This window comes from Staurois parvus, unplaced genomic scaffold (genome assembly GCF_062004578.1).
Source record: "Staurois parvus isolate SC_StPar_1 unplaced genomic scaffold, SC_StPar_1.0 ptg003006l, whole genome shotgun sequence".
Lineage (NCBI taxonomy): Eukaryota > Metazoa > Chordata > Amphibia > Anura > Ranidae > Staurois > Staurois parvus.
In genome coordinates, this window is record NW_028320802.1 from 1 (window position 1) to 15,860 (window position 15,860).

Here is a 15,860-nt window from a genome sequence, read left to right on the forward strand (position 1 = left end):
AGAGCCCAGAAACCACTGTGGACGGAGTGTGCGGGGGCGGCTCACAATGCTTGAAAAGTGATTAGGTGGCTTTAAAGCCACCTGGATCGCTTTTACAAAACAGCCAATCGCTGGCTGAGAAAAATTATACCAAGCATGGTTGCAGGCATGACCTTGCATTAACCCCTTGCTGACAGGACATTTATAGTTCAGTGTTTAGGGGAGCACAGCACTGGTCCCTAATAATGTTCCTACTACGGCGACAGTTCTCTGCCTACCTCGCCCTCGATGTTTTTCGTTACGATCGTTTATCCTATAAACATTGCCAAGTACCACGGAAAGAGGTTTCTGAGGGCAGTGGTGTCCTGAGGCAAGTGCGGGGTGTGTGCGCTGCACTGGGTGACACCACCGCATCCATCCTGTGGGGATCGTCGGCTTTCTTTACAACTTACCTTTTCGTGGAGCGATTCCGGTGTCACCCCGTATAGGTTGCATGCCGACGATCCCCGCAGGATGTCCGATCCATTATGCTCAATCCGCAGATCCAATCCATTCTGCAGGGATTGTTGGAGGGGGTGTCACCAAGTGTTACCGCATCGGGTGACACCAACCCTAGGGACGCCCCTGTCTGAGGGTCACATGAAAAGTTTGCAATGGGGGTCCCCTGATTTGCAGTTACGCCCCCCAAGCCCTATAGCACGTATCCAGGCAGTAGATGGTATACGGTAGTCCCCCGTAGCACTGTTCAGAGTCATCGGACCGGGTGACACCAACCCTAGGGACGCCTCTGTCTGAGGGTCACATGAAAAGTTTGCAATGGTGGCCCCCCCCCCCTTATTTGTGGTTACGCCCTCCCCAGGCCCTCTAGTGCATATCCAGGCAGTAGATGGTATACGGCAGTCCCCCGTAGCACTGTTCAGAGTCATCGGACCGGGTGACACCAACCCTAGGGACGCCTCTGTCTGAGGGTCACATGAAAAGCTTGCAATGGGGGTCCCCTGAGTTGCTGTTACGCCCCCCCCCCAGACCCTATAGCGCGTATCCAGGCAGTAGATGGTATACGGCAGTCTCCTGTAGCCCTGTTCAGAGTCATCGCACCGGGTGACACCAACCCTAGGGACGCCTCTGTCTGAGGGTCACATGAAAAGCTTGCAATGGGGTCCCCTGAGTTGCTGTTACGCCCCCCCCCCCCCCCCCAAGCCCTATAGCACGTATCCAGGCAGTAGATGGTATACGGCAGTCCCCATAGCACTGTCAGAGTCATCGCACCGAGTGACACCAAGCCTAGGGCCGCCTCTGTCTGAGGGTCACATGAAAAGTCTGCAATGGGGGTCCCCTGGGTTGCTGTTACGCCCCCCCCCCCAGGCCCTATAGCGCGTATCCAGGCAGTAGATGGTATACAGCAGTCCCCCGTAGCACTGTTCACAGAGCCTGGCCCCCGGTGTGGAATGTCATGACACAGAGCTGGGCTGGCACTCGGTTTCCTTGCATTGTACGCCGGGATTTGCCTTCACAGTATAAGGTGCTGATTTCCATACGGGAGCTGAATGGGCATTGTGCTATTGTTCTAAGGACTGGCGCCTGACGCTCGCTGTCCCCCCAGCAGTCACCGCGCAGAACAAAGCGCTGGAGATGGCGGCGATAAGACACTTTCAGCGCTGAAATCACAAAAAAAAACAGACAAGAATTTCCCTCGAGGAATAAACAGCGGAGGCCAAGAACCATCTGGGGCACGTGTGTGGGGATGACCTATGCCGTGGCGTCGTCTTAGAGGTAGCTGGCACTCTGTGATGGGTAGAGATGGCCCTGCAGTTGTATCTGTGGGGGGGGGGGAGCCAGTGCCACGCAGCACCAGACTGGCAGCCATGGAAGCGCACAGGAAATGCCTCATTGACTGGCCAACGCCTGGCATTGTCTCTGGTATGCGGCATATGACCGTGTGTGCCTCCAGCCTAATGAGCTGCCATTGTGACTCCGAGCGGTCGGCGGTGACACCAAGAGCGGGCTGTGACACCAAGAGCGGGCTGTGACACCAAGAGCGGGCTGTGACACCAAGAGCGGCGTTGTACTAATGTACAGAGTGTATTGCCGGCCATAGACGGGTCGAAAATCGGCTGATTTTCGCACTGTTAGTGGGTTAATTGGTCGGCCGTTTTTCGGGTTTTTTGCAGTTTTTTAATCAGTCATGTTGGAAAATTTGCGGCCGATTATGACGATCGGCCAATTTTCCTGGCAAAGATGGGCAAATCGGCCGATCGTTTTACCGATAAAAAAATCTGCGCATGAGCCGTGACCTGCAAGGATGCCGGCAGTCTTTTTACTGTAAATGCACAGAGACGTATATATATATATAGTTTATGAAAGTCCAAAATTAAATTGTAAAAGAAGAAGAAAAGAAGAAAACAAAAGGAAGAAGAGGAAGAAAAAGAAAATCACATCTAGAAGAGGAAATTTTATTCTGCTAAGTGAATGGATGACAGGAATGGGAGACCCCTGAATCCTTCCTACGAACTGGAAGTCCAGCCCGCTATTATTTTATATGAAAGTCTTGCAGTTGCAACAAATGTATCCAAATAAAAACATTGTAATCCAAATAATGTATTTGTATGGCTGTCACATTGTACGGTGCGCTCCCGTCTCTGCAAGTGACAGAAGTTATGGGGTTAATGCCGGCCATAGAAGGGTCGAAAATCGGCCAATTTTTTTTAATGTTAGTGGTGATGTCGGCCGATCGAACGATCGATTTTTCATTTATTTTTTTTAAATCTGCCGATGTTTGACCCGTCTATGGCCTGCTTAAGTCCAACAGAACACGGCAGGGGCCACAGAGAGCTAAATCCCTCACCGCTCATTGTGTACCTTCTTCTCCAGGTACGACGCGTAAAGTTGTAATGTTGACGTGAAGTGTAAAAAAAAAATTCTAAAACAAAAGAGAAAAATGCCAACGAAAAGTTTTCATTGAAATCCTCCGCCTGGAGGGGAGTCACTTCTCCAGCTTCCTTCCAGAGACAACAGCGGGATTACGGCTCTGCCCGTTATCAGAGGAAAATAAATGTGACAAATGGATAAAATACACTATATTGCCCCAAGTATTGGCCCCGCCCTCCAAATCATGTGATTCAAGTGTTCCAATCCCCTCCATATTATGTGATTCAGGTGTTCCAATCCCCTCCATATCATGTGATTCAGGTGTTCCAATCTCCTCCATATCATGTGATTCAGGTGTTCCAATCCCCTCCATATCATGTGATTCAGATGTTCCAATCCCCTCCATATCATGTGATTCAGGTGTTCCAATCCCCTCCATATCATGTGATTCAGGTGTTCCAATCTCCTCCATATCATGTGATTCAGGTGTTCCAATCCCCTCCATATCATGTGATTCAGGTGTTCCAATCCCCTCCATATCATGTGATTCAGGTGTTCCAATCCCCTCCCAATCATGTGACTCAGGTGTTCCAATCCCCTCCCAATCATGTGATTCAGGTGTTCCAATTCCCTCCATATCATGTGATTCAGGCGTTCCAATCCCCTCCCAATCATGTGATTCAGGCGTTCCAATCCCCTCCATATCATGTGATTCAGGTGTTCCAATCCCCTCCCAAACATGTGATTCAGGTGTTCCAATCCCCTCCCTATCATGTGATTCAGGTGTTCCAATCCCCTCCCAAACATGTGATTCAGGTGTTCCAATCGCCTCCATATCATGTGATTCAGGTGTTCCAATTCCCTCCATATCATGTGATTCAGGCGTTCCAATCCCCTCCCAATCATGTGATTCAGGCGTTCCAATCCCTCCATATCATGTGATTCAGGTGTTCCAATCCCCTCCCAAACATGTGATTCAGGTGTTCCAATCCCCTCCCTATCATGTGATTCAGGTGTTCCAATCCCCTCCCAAACATGTGATTCAGGCGTTCCAATCCCTCCCCAATCATGTGATTCAGGTGCTCCAATCCCCTCCATATCATGTGATTCAGGTGTTCCAATCCCCTCCCAAACATGTGATTCAGGCGTTCCAATCCCCTCCCAATCATGTGATTCAGGTGCTCCAATCCCCTCCATATCATGTGGATTCAGGTGTTCCAATCGCCTCCATATCATGTGATTCAGGTGTTCCAATCCCCTCCATGGACACAGGTGTATACAATCACACCCCTAGGCATGCAGACGGCTTCTACAAACATTGGTGAAAGAATGGGTCGCTCTCAGGAGCTCAGTGACTCCAAGCGTGGTCCCGTGATAGGTGGCCACCTAGGCAATAAGTCCATCCGTGACATTTCCTGGCTACTAAATATTCCACGCTCAACTGTTAGTGGGATTATAACAAAGTGGAAGCAACTGAGAACAACAGCCACTCAGCCACCAAGTGGTAGGCCACGTCACATGACAGGGCGGGGTCAGCGCATGCTGAAGCGCACAGTGCGCAGAAGTCGCCAACTGTCTGCAGAGTCAATAGCTAAAGACCTCCAAACTTGGTGTGGCCTTCAGATGAGCCCAACAACAGTGTGTAGAGAGCTTCATGGAATGGGTTTCCATGGCCGAGCAGCTGCATCCAAGCCTTCCATCACCAAGTGCAATGCAAAGCGTCGGATGGCGTGGTGTAAAGCACGCCGCCACTGGACTCTAGAGCAGTGGAGGCGTGTTCTCTGGAGTGACCAATCACGGCAAGCTGATGGACGTGTCTGGGTTTGGCGGTGGCCAGGAGAACGGTACTTGCCTGACTGCATTGTGCCAAGTATAAAGTTTGGTGGAGGGGGATTATGGTGTGGGGTTGTATTTCAGGGTTGGGCTTGGCCCCCTAGTTCCAGTGAAGGGAACTCTTAAGGCGACATTTTGGACAATTTCATGCTCCCAACTTTGTGGGAGGAGTTTGGGGATGGCCCCTTCCTGTTCCAACATGACTGCCCACCAGTGCACAAAGCAAGGTCCATAAAGACATGGAGGAGCCAGTTTGGGGTGGAGGAACTTGACTGTCCTGCACAGAGTCCTGACCTCAACCCCATAGAACACCTTTGGGATGAATTAGAGCGGAGACTGCGAGCCAGACCTCCTCCCCCGACATCAGTGCCCCTCCCCCGACATCAGTGCCTGACCTGACAAATGTGCTTCTGGAAGAATGGTCCAACCTTCCCATAGACACCCTCCTAAACCTTGTGGACGGCCTTCCCAGAAGAGTTGAAGCTGTTATAGCTGCAAAGGGCGGGGCCAACTCAATATTGAACCCTACGGACTAAGACTGGGGGGCCATTAAAGGTAATGTGTGTGGGAAGGGCGGGGCCAACTCAATATTGAACCCTACGGACTAAGACTGGAGCGCCATTAAAGGTCATGTGCGTGGAAAGGGCGGGGCCAACTCAATATTGAACCCTACGGACTAAGACTGGAGCGCCATTAAAGGTCATGTGTGTGGGAAGGGCGGGGCCAACTCAATATTGAACCCTACGGACTAAGACTGGGGGGCCATTAAAGGTCATGTGTGTGGGAAGGGCGGGGCCAACTCAATATTGAACCCTACGGACTAAGACTGGGGGGGGGGGCCATTAAAGGTCATGTGTGTGGGAAGGGCGGGGCCAACTCAATATTGAACCCTACGGACTAAGACTGGGGGGCCATTAAAGGTCATGTGTGTGGAAAGGCCAGCTTGGGGCAATATAGTGTGTGTTACAAAGTATAATTTTCACTTCAGTTATAATATGACAGAAATGGTGGTGCTGCCCTGTGCAGGCGCAGCGTACAAAGTCACATGTGTCACACCGTGTCATTGTCTTCCAGGAATTATGTGCTGCAGTTGTCGGACGACATCGGGAATTTTGGGGAGGTGCGGCTGCCCATCCTGGGGTGTCTTGGCCTGTCGTGGTTCGTGGTGTTCCTGTGCCTCATCCGAGGGGTGAAATCCTCCGGGAAGGTGAGACCACCCCCGTCCATCACTGACAACTGTTTCCTAATAGCGGGGGTAGGCAACCCTGGGGAGGGGAAGATCCACCAGAACAATATGGAAGAGATCCAAGGTCACCGGGGTGCAGGATGCTTTTTTAAGGGGAAGATAACCTAGAAAGACCCCAATAAAAATTGACGAGAGTGCAGGGGTCAGGAGTAACACAGAATTCAGAGGACAGGAGTAAATAGTTCAGAAACAGGTATTGCAGAGTGCAGGGATCAGTAGTAAGTGATGCAGGGTGCAGAGGTCAGAAGTAAGTAATTCAGAGGTCAGAGGTCAGGAGTAAATAACATGAAGTTCGGATGTAGGTATTGTCAAGTGCAGAGGTCAGGGGAATGGAATGCAGAGTGCAGAGGTAAGTACTTTGTAATGCAGAGTTCAGGGTCTGAAATAAGTAACGTAGAGTGCAGGGGCCAGGAGCAATGCATAGTGCAGAGGTCAGAAGTATGTAACATACAGTACAGGGGTCAGTAGTAAGTAATGCAAAGTGCAAAGGCCAGTAGTATGTAATGCAGAAGTCAGGAGTAACACAGAGTTCAGGGGTCAGTATTATGTCAAACACAGTGCAGGGGCAGAAGTATATAACGCAGTGTTCAGTGGTCAGGAGTAAGCAACACAGAGTGCAAAGGTCATTTGGTATGTAATGCAGAGGTCAGGGGTCAGAAGTAAGTAACGCAGAGTTCATAGGTCAGGAGCAAATACCACAAAGTTTAGATGTAGGAATTGGAAGGTGCAGGGGCCAGGAGCAATGCATAGTGCAGAGGTCAGGAGTAAATAACATGAAGTTCGGATGTAGGTATTGACAAGTGCAGAGGTCAGGGGAATGTAAGGCAAAGTGCAGAGGTCAGTAGTTTATAATGCAGAGTTCAGTTGCAGAAATAAGTAACTTAAAGTGCAGGGGCCAGGAGCAATGCATAGTGCACAGGTCAGAAGTATGTAACATACAGTGCAGGGGTCAGTAGTTAGTAACGCAAAGTGCAGAGGACAAGGAGTGTAACACAAAGTTCAAAGGCCAGTACTATATAATGCAGAGGTCAGGATTAAGTAACATAGAGTTCAGGGGTCAGTAGTATGTAAAACACAGCACAAAGGTAGGGAGTAAGTAATGCAGAGTGAAGGGGTCAGTAGTAATTAATGCTCAGTGCAGAGGTCATTAGTAAGTAATGCACAGTGCAGGGGCAGAAGTATATAATGCAGTGTTCAGTGGTCAGGAGTAAGGAACACAGGGTGCAGAGGTCAGTGGTAATGCGGAGTGCAGGGGTGAGTATTATGTCATTCAGACTGCAGAGGTCATTAGTATGTAATGCAGAGGTCAGGAGTATGTAATGCAGAGGTCAGGAGTAAGTTACACAGAGTTTAGTGTTCAGTAGTATGTAAAACAGTGCAGAGGTAGAGAGTAATTAATGCAGAGTGCAGGGGTCAGAAGTATGTAACACAGAGTTCAATCATCAGGAGTAGGTAACACAGGGTGCAGAGGTCAGTAGCAATGTGGAGTGCAGGAGTCAGTATTATGTAAAGCAGAGTTCAGTAGTATGTAAAGCAGAGGTTAGGAGTGTCCAAAGCATAGTTCAGAGGTCAGGAGTATGTAATGCAGAGTTCAGAGATCAGGAGTATGTAAAGCAAAGTTCAAAAGTCAGGAGTATGAAGTCAGGAGTATGTAAAGCAGAGGTCCAGAGTATGTAAAGCAGAGTTCAAAAGTCAGGAGTATGAAGTCAGGAGTATGTAAAGCAGAGGTCCAGAGTATGTAAAGCAGAGTTCAGAGGTCAGGAGTATGTAAAGCATAAGCCAGGAGTATGTAAAGCAGAGGTCAGGAGTATGTAAAGCAGAGGTCAGGAGTATGTAATGCAGAGTTCAGAGGTCAGGAGTATATAATGCAGAGTTCAGAGGTCAGGAGTATATAATGCAGAGTTCAGAGGTCAGGAGTATGTAAAGCAGAGGTCAGAGGTCAGAAGTATGTAAAGCATAAGCCAGGAGTATGTAAAGCAGAGGTCAGGAGTATGTAATGCAGAGTTCAGAGGTCAGGAGTATGTAATGCAGAGTTCAGAGGTCAGGAGTATGCAAAGCAGAGTTCAGAGGTCAGGAGTATATAATGCAGAGTTCAGAGGTCAGGAGTCCCTGGTTGTATCTACGTCCCCAGCCATTAACCATTTCCTGCCCTCAGGCATCTGCACTCTAATGCAGAATAAATGCTGATGACGTAGACATCTGCCAGCCTGTCATTACACCCGACACCAACCGCCCGCTGCCCTGTCACCCACTTTCATCCTGCGAGGACCTGCGCTGTATGTGTCCCCCCCTCCCCCCCCCCCAGAGTCACCAGACCATCCCATCACCACTTTAGCACAGGCTGCGTCTGGTGGCCAGTTGCCTCCTTATGGCATTTGCAACAACTTAGTAAACTCCACAAAACGTTTTTCTTCCAACAATAAAGATACTTTGTATATAATGCAATGATTTATGAATTGTTCTTCTTCATTTGAAGCCGTTTCATCCCATAACCCTCCTCTCTGGTCTCTCTGCCCCCCTCAGGTGGTCTATTTCACAGCCACCTTCCCCTACGTGGTCCTCACCATCCTCTTTGTTCGAGGCATTACCCTGGAGGGAGCCGTGTCTGGGATCATGTATTATCTGACACCGCAGTGGGACAAGATCCTGGATGCCAAGGTAATCCACAATGTGACTCAGACAATAGGTGCAGGAACACTCCCTTGTCTCCGCCCCTTACCCACCCCCAAGCACCGTTCCTTGGTTCCTCCCCCCTCTGGTACCACCCTTTTAGAGAATACAGAACTAAATATGTAAGGAATTTGTTAATGATAACAAGAGCAGTCAAATACATCACCTGCAGACAGCAACAATAGACCCCGTCCAGCAACAATAGACCCCCCTCCAGCAACAATAGACCCACTGGCAACAATAGATCCACCAGGCAACAATAGATCCCACGAGGAAAAATATTCCCCCCAGCAACAATAGATCCCCCTAGCAGTCAGCAATATTACACACCTCTTTCAAAAGTAGATCCATCTATCAACAATTGACACCCCAGCAACAATAGATCCCCCTCAGCAACAATAAACCACCAGCATTCAGCAATATTAGACCCCTCTCTCCACAGTAGATCTATCCTATCAACAAATGACCCACCCCAGCAACAATAGATCCCCTCAGCAACAATAGATCCCCTCAGCATTCATCATTATTAGACCACTCTCTCAACAGTAGATCCATCTTATCAACAATTGACCCCCCCAGCAAGCTATGACCCACCCCAGCAACAATAGACCCCCAGCATTCATCAATATTATACCCCTCTCTCTACAATAGATCTATCCTATCAACAATTGACCCTCCCAGCCACATAAGATCCACCCCAGCAACAATAGATCCTCCTAGTAACAATAGATCCCCTCAGCAACAATACATCCCCTCAACATTCATTGTTAGACCCCTCTCTCAACAGTTGATCCATCATATCAACAATTGACCCCCCCCCCCCAGCAAGCTAAGACCTACCCCAGCAACAATAGACCCCCCACCGGCATCAATAGACCTCCCCAGCACAATAGACACCCTGCAAAATTATATCCCCCCAGCAACAATAGATCCTCAGCAGCCAGATCAATACATCATATTGAGCTCCCCTCTGCAGACCCCAGCAGTCACTAGTGGCCGCACTGATGGAGATCTCTAGCAGTCTCATGTCACACGTCCCCGCTATCTCCTGCACTGTGTCCTCCACCACCCCTGTTGCAGGTCTGCAGTCTCAGGACGTCTCCTCTGGTCAGTCCGAAGTCTCTGACAGTCTTTTGTTGCATATTGAATATTATGTAGGGCCCTGTAGAGATGTCAGGGGCCACAAATGAGACCCCCTACACCTTGCAAGGTGTAGTATGATAACACAGGACGATATCGCCATCTAGTGGCTAAATCAGTATAGGCATGTGAGACTTCAGATATTCACATCCCAACCACGGCACCACCTGCCTGGAGTTTGCATGTTCTCCCTGTGCCTGCATGGGTTTCCTCTAGGTACTCCGGTTTCCTCCCACACTTTAAAGACATGCTGGGAGGTTAATTGGCTCCTGTCTAAAAAAGTGTCCCTAGTATGTGTATGTATGAATGTGAGTTAGAGACCGTAGACTGTATGTTCCTCGGGGGCGGGGACTGATGTGAATGTACAATATATATGTAAAGCGCAGAGTACATTGATGGCGCTAAATAAGTACCTTCAAAAAAATTAAATATATCCAGAAAATGATAATAATGACTCTCTTTGGCACATCCCTATTATTTACTGAATTTAAATTCCTTTCCCACACCCTGATGGGCCCCTTCCTGCCATTTGCATTTCATAGGCACAGCGAAGGTACAATAAATACGTAAAGCGCTGCGCACATTGATGGCGCCACATAAGGACCTGTAGCAATAATAATAATATTGAATACAACGCAAAAGTCCGGCCAGCAGTGAGATCCGGACATCCCGCACAGTGAGAGCGAGTCCCCACCATGGATGATCTGAATGTTTTGTGCATAAGCATCTTGCAAGGTGTAGGGGGTCTCATCTGTGGCCCCTGGCACCTCTACAGGGCCCTACATAATATTCAATATGTAACAAAAGACTGTCAGAGACTTCGGACTGACCAGAGGAGACGACCTGAGACTGCAGACCTGTAACCGGGCTGGTGGACACAGTGCAGGAGATAGCGGGACGTGTGACATGAGACTGCTAGAGATCTCCATCAGTGCGGTCACTAGTGACTGCTGGGGTCTGCAGAGGGGAGCTCAGCAAGCACCAAAAGTCTGCATGTGGCCCCCCTTCACCCACTACTAATGCGCATTGTAGAATGGGTGTACCACCCTACATTCATTCTCTTCCCCCCCCCCCCGCTCTGCTGTGCCCAGGGCAGCCTCCCCTCCTGCCCACCCCTACTAGAGGAGATGACCTGAGACTGCAGACCTGTAATAGGGGTGGTGGAGGACACAGTGCAGGAGATAGCGGAGATGTGTGACATGAGACTGCTAGAGATCTCCATCATTGCGGCCACTAGTGACTGACGGGGTCTGCAGAGGGGAGCTCAGCAATCACCAAAGGGCTGATACTGATTTGGCCGCTAGATGGCGATATTGTCTTGTGTAATCATACTACAATTTGCAAGGTGTAGGGGGTCTCATCTGTGGCCCCTGGCATCTCTGCAGGGCCCTACATAATATTCAATATGTAACAAAAGACTGTCAGAGACTTCGGACCTACTGGAGGAGTCGACCCGAGGCTACAGACCTGCAACAGGGGTGGTGGAGGACACAGTGCAGGAGATAGCGGAGACGTGTGACATGAGACTGCTAAAGATCTCCATCAGTGCGGCCACTAGTGACTGCTGGGGTCTGCAGAGGGGAGCTCAGCAAGCACCAAAAGTCTGCATGTGGCCCCCCTTCACCCACTACTAATGCGCATTGTAGAATGGGTGTACCACCCTACATTCATTCTCTGTCCCCCCCCACCCTGCTCTGCTGTGCCCAGGGCAGCCTCCCCTCCTGCCCACCCCTACTAGAGGAGATGACTGCTAGAGATCTCCATCATTGCGGCCACTAGTGACTGCTGGGGTCTGCAGAGGGGAGCTCAGCATGTACCAAAGGGCTGATAATGATTTGGCCGCTAGGTGGCGATATTGTCCTGCGTTATCATACTACACCATTGGCCCTCAACTTCCAAGGGGTAGAGGGAGTCATGTGTGGCCCCTGGCATCTCTAAAGGGCCACACATATTTTTGCATTACGGCACTGTGATATTTTAACTGACACTTGCGCAGTCGTGCAGCGTTGCACCCAAATGAAATGTATGCCCTTTTTTTCCCATGAATTGAGCTTTCTTTCGGTGGGATTTGATCACCTGTGCGCTATAAGCACAAAAAGACTGACAATATTCAGAAAAAAACAATGTTTTGCACTTTTTGCTATTATACACGTCCAGTAAAAAATTAAAAAAGATAAAATTTCATCATAAATTTCGGCCAAAATGTATTCTGCTCGTCGTCTTTGCTAAACAAAAATCCCGATACGTGTAAATTAATTGCTTTACGTGAAAGTTATAGCGTTCACAAATGGCGGGATTTTTATTTCTACTAGTAATGGCGGCGATCAGCGACTTATAGTGGGACTGCGGCGGGCATTCTGACACGGGGGGGGGGGGTGACTGACTTGGTGACACTGTACTAATGGCAATGGGCAGGAAGGGGTTAATGTGAGGGGTGATCAAAGGGTTAACTGTGTGCTGGGAGTGTTTTACTAGAGGGTGGGGGGGTGTGCTCCACTGTACTCACACTGCTCAGGGTGGCTGTACTGTGCAGTGTGCCTGAGCTGACAGGGAGGAGGACTGTTAGTAAACAAAACAGTCTTCCTCCCCGTTGGAGATGCTTAGTAATCACTGGGCGCCGGCGGGTAATTACCAGGACCCGGTGATTGACATCCGCAGCCGTGAATGACAGCGCAGGTAGGGCATAGCGTGCGCGGCTCCCGTGCCCCCTACCCGGAAATGCAAAATCACATATATATATGTGATCCTGCGCACCCTAAACTAATTGTTACAAATAGTTAAAATACACTATATTGCCCAAAGTATTGGCCCCACCCTCCAAATCACGTGATTCAGGTGTTCCAATCCCCTCCATATCATGTGATTCAGGTGTTCCAATCCCCTCCATAACATGTGATTCAGGTGTTCCAATCCCCTCCCAATCATGTGATTCAGGTGTTCCAATCCCCTCCATATCATGTGATTCAGGTGTTCCAATCCCCTCCCAATCATGTGATTCAGGTGTTCCAATCCCCTCCATATCATGTGATTCAGGTGTTCCAATCCCCTCCAGCTCATGTGATTCAGGTGTCCCAATCCCCTCCATATCATGTGATTCAGGTGTCCCAATCCCCTCCATATCATGTGATTCAGGTGTTCCAATCCCCTCCATATCATGTGATTCAGGTGTCCCAATCCCCTCCATATCATGTGATTCAGGTGTTCCAATCCCCTCCCAATCATGTGATTCAGGTGTTCCAATCCCCTCCATATCATGTGATTCAGGTGTTCCAATCCCCTCCCAATCATGTGATTCAGGTGTCCCAATCCCCTCCATATCATGTGATTCAGGTGTTCCAATCCCCTCCATGGACACAGGTGTATACAATCAAGCCCCTAGGCATGCAGACGGCTTCTACAAACATTGGTGAAAGAATGGGTCGCTCTCAGGAGCTCAGTGACTCCAAGCGTGGTCCCGTGATAGGTGGCCACCTGGGCAATAAGTCCATCCGTGACATTTCCTGGCTACTAAATATTCCACGCTCAACTGTTAGTGGGATTATAACAAAGTGGAAGCCACTGGAACAACAGCCACTCAGCCAGCAAGTGGTAGGGCCACGTCACATGACAGGGCGGGGTCAGCGCATGCTGAAGCGCACAGTGCGCAGAAGTCGCCAACTGTCTGCAGAGTCAATAGCTAAAGACCTCCAAACTTGGTGTGGCCTTCAGATGAGCCCAACAACAGTGCGTAGAGAGCTTGGTGTAAAGCACGCCGCCACTGGACTCTAGAACAGTGGAGGTGTGTTCTCTGGAGTGACCAATCATACTTCTCTGTCTGGCAATCCGATGGACGTGTCTGGGTTTGGCGGTGGCCAGGAGAACGGTACTTGCCTGACTGCTTTGTGCCAAGTGTAAAGTTTGTTGGAGGAGGGATTATGGTGTGGGGTTGTTTTTCAGGGATTGGGCTTGGCCCCCTAGTTCCAGTGAAGGGACGACATTTTGGACAATTTCATGCTCCCAACTTTGTGGGAGGAGTTTGGGGATGGCCCCTTCCTGTTCCAACATGACTGCCCACCAGTGCACAAAGCAAGGTCCATAAAGACATGGAGGAGCCAGTTTGGGGTGGAGGAACTTGACTGTCCTGCACAGAGTCCCTGACCTCAACCCCATAGAACACCTTTGGGATGAATTAGAGCGGAGACTGCGAGCCAGGCCCCCTCCCCCGACATCAGTGCCTGACCTGACAAATGTGCTTCTGGAAGAATGGTCCAACCTTCCCATAGACACCCTCCTAAACCTTGTGGATGGCCTTCCCAGAAGAGTTGAAGCTGTTATAGCTGCAAAGGGCGGGGCCAACTCAATATTGAACCCTACGGACTAAGACTGGGGGCCATTAAAGGTCATGTGTGTGGGAAGGGTGGGGCCGACTCAATATTGAACCCTACGGACTAAGACTGGGGGGCCATTAAAGGTCATGTGTGTGGGAAGGGCGGGGCCAACTCAATATTGAACCCTACGGACTGAGACTGGGAGGCCATTAAAGGTCATGTGTGTGAAAGGCGGCGTCCAATACTTGGGGTCAGGGGTCTCCAAACTATGGTCCTCCAGGTTTTGAGGAACTGCAAGTCCCATGAGGCCTTGCAAGACTCTGACAGCCACAGGCAAGACTCCAAGAAGCAGAGGCATGATGGGACTTCAACAGCTGGAAGGCCAACTCATCATTGGACCCTACGGACTAAGACTGGGGGGCCACGCATCATCAAACCCAGACCCGCTTCAACCCTGGCAGACCGACAGCACTAAACTTCTCAAACGTCGCAGTCGCGCACTGGAGAGACTGTGGCACAAAACCAGGTCCCCTCATACATTCTCCCTCTACAAATCTGCATTTCTCACCTACACCTCCTCCCTCCACGCACCAAGCAAGCCTACTTTGTTAACCTGATCAACACCCCTCTCCTCCTGCCCCCGCCGACTCTTCTCCACCTTCAACTCCCTGCTCTCTCCCCCCCCTCCTCCACTCAGTACCTCACTCACCGCCCACGAGATTGCCACCCATTTCCGTAACAAGATTGACGCTATCCGTAAGGACATCGTCAACTTGCAATCTACCTCCCCACCTAGCCTCCCCACCCCCGTCACCCCTTCATCTCCCCCTCCTCTGCCCTCACAACCGCACTGCCCCCCACCTCTCCCAAGGCCCCGCCCACCATAACCCCCCTGCACTGCACTCCCTCAGCCCTGTCACTACTGAGGAAGTCACCAAAGTCCTCTCAGAAGCCCGCCTCACTACCTGCCCCCTGGACCCTATCCCCTCTCAACTCCTCCGGTCACCCCCCGCCTCCCTCATCCGCTCCCTCACCCACATCTTCAATCTCTCTACTGGCGCATTCCCCTCCCCCCTAAAGCATGCGCATATCACCCCCATCCTCAAAAGCCCTGCCTGGATCCCATGGACCCCAACAACCTCAGACCCATCTCCCTGCTGCCACTCACCTCCAAGCTCCTTGAGCGCATAGTCTACGATCGCCTAAGCTCCCACCTTATTGACAATAACCTCCTTGACCCACTACAGTCCGCCTTCCGTCCCCTACACTCCACTAAAACTGCCCTCCTCAAAATCACTAACGACCTACTAAACGCCAAAGCCAAAGGCGACTACTCTGTCCTCCTTCTCCTGGACCTCTCTGCGGCCTTCGACACAGTTGACCACCCCCTCCTCCTTAATAAACTACTCTCCCTTGGCATCAGAGACACCGCTCTCTCTTGGTTCTCATCCTACCTATCCCGACGCTCCTTCAGTGTCACCTACAATGGTGCCACCTCCCCCTCCCTCCCCCTCTCTGTTGGGGTCCCCAAGGCTCTGTCCTTGGACCCCTTCTCTTCTCCATCTACACCTCCTCCCTGGGCAAACTCATACACTCTCACGGCTTCAATTACCACCTCTACGCTGACGACACCCAAATCTACCTCTCCACCCCTCACCTCACCCCCACTATCTCTGCCCGCATCACTCACCTCCTAAATGACATCTCAGACTGGATGTCACTCCATTTCCTCAAACTCAACCGCTCCAAAACCGAGCTCCTCGTCTTTCCCCCTCCCCGCACCCCCCCCCCATCCTATCCATCATCACCAACAACTC

The 15,860-nt window shown here is 50.3% G+C and overlaps 1 protein-coding gene across 1 annotated transcript in view; it reads left to right on the forward strand.

Annotated features, from left to right (window-relative positions):
- Positions 1-5,754: 5,754 nt before the first annotated feature.
- The window catches only part of SLC6A9 (solute carrier family 6 member 9), a gene marked incomplete at its 5' end in the record, with an annotated part of 42,062 nt that continues 31,956 nt past the window's right edge, over positions 5,755-15,860 (forward strand). Inside the window, 2 exons of the mRNA XM_089667074.1 lie at positions 5,755-5,887; positions 8,450-8,584. Of these exons, the coding sequence (XP_089523200.1) occupies positions 5,755-5,887; positions 8,450-8,584 (268 nt within the window). The remainder of the gene's footprint in view (positions 5,888-8,449; positions 8,585-15,860) is intronic.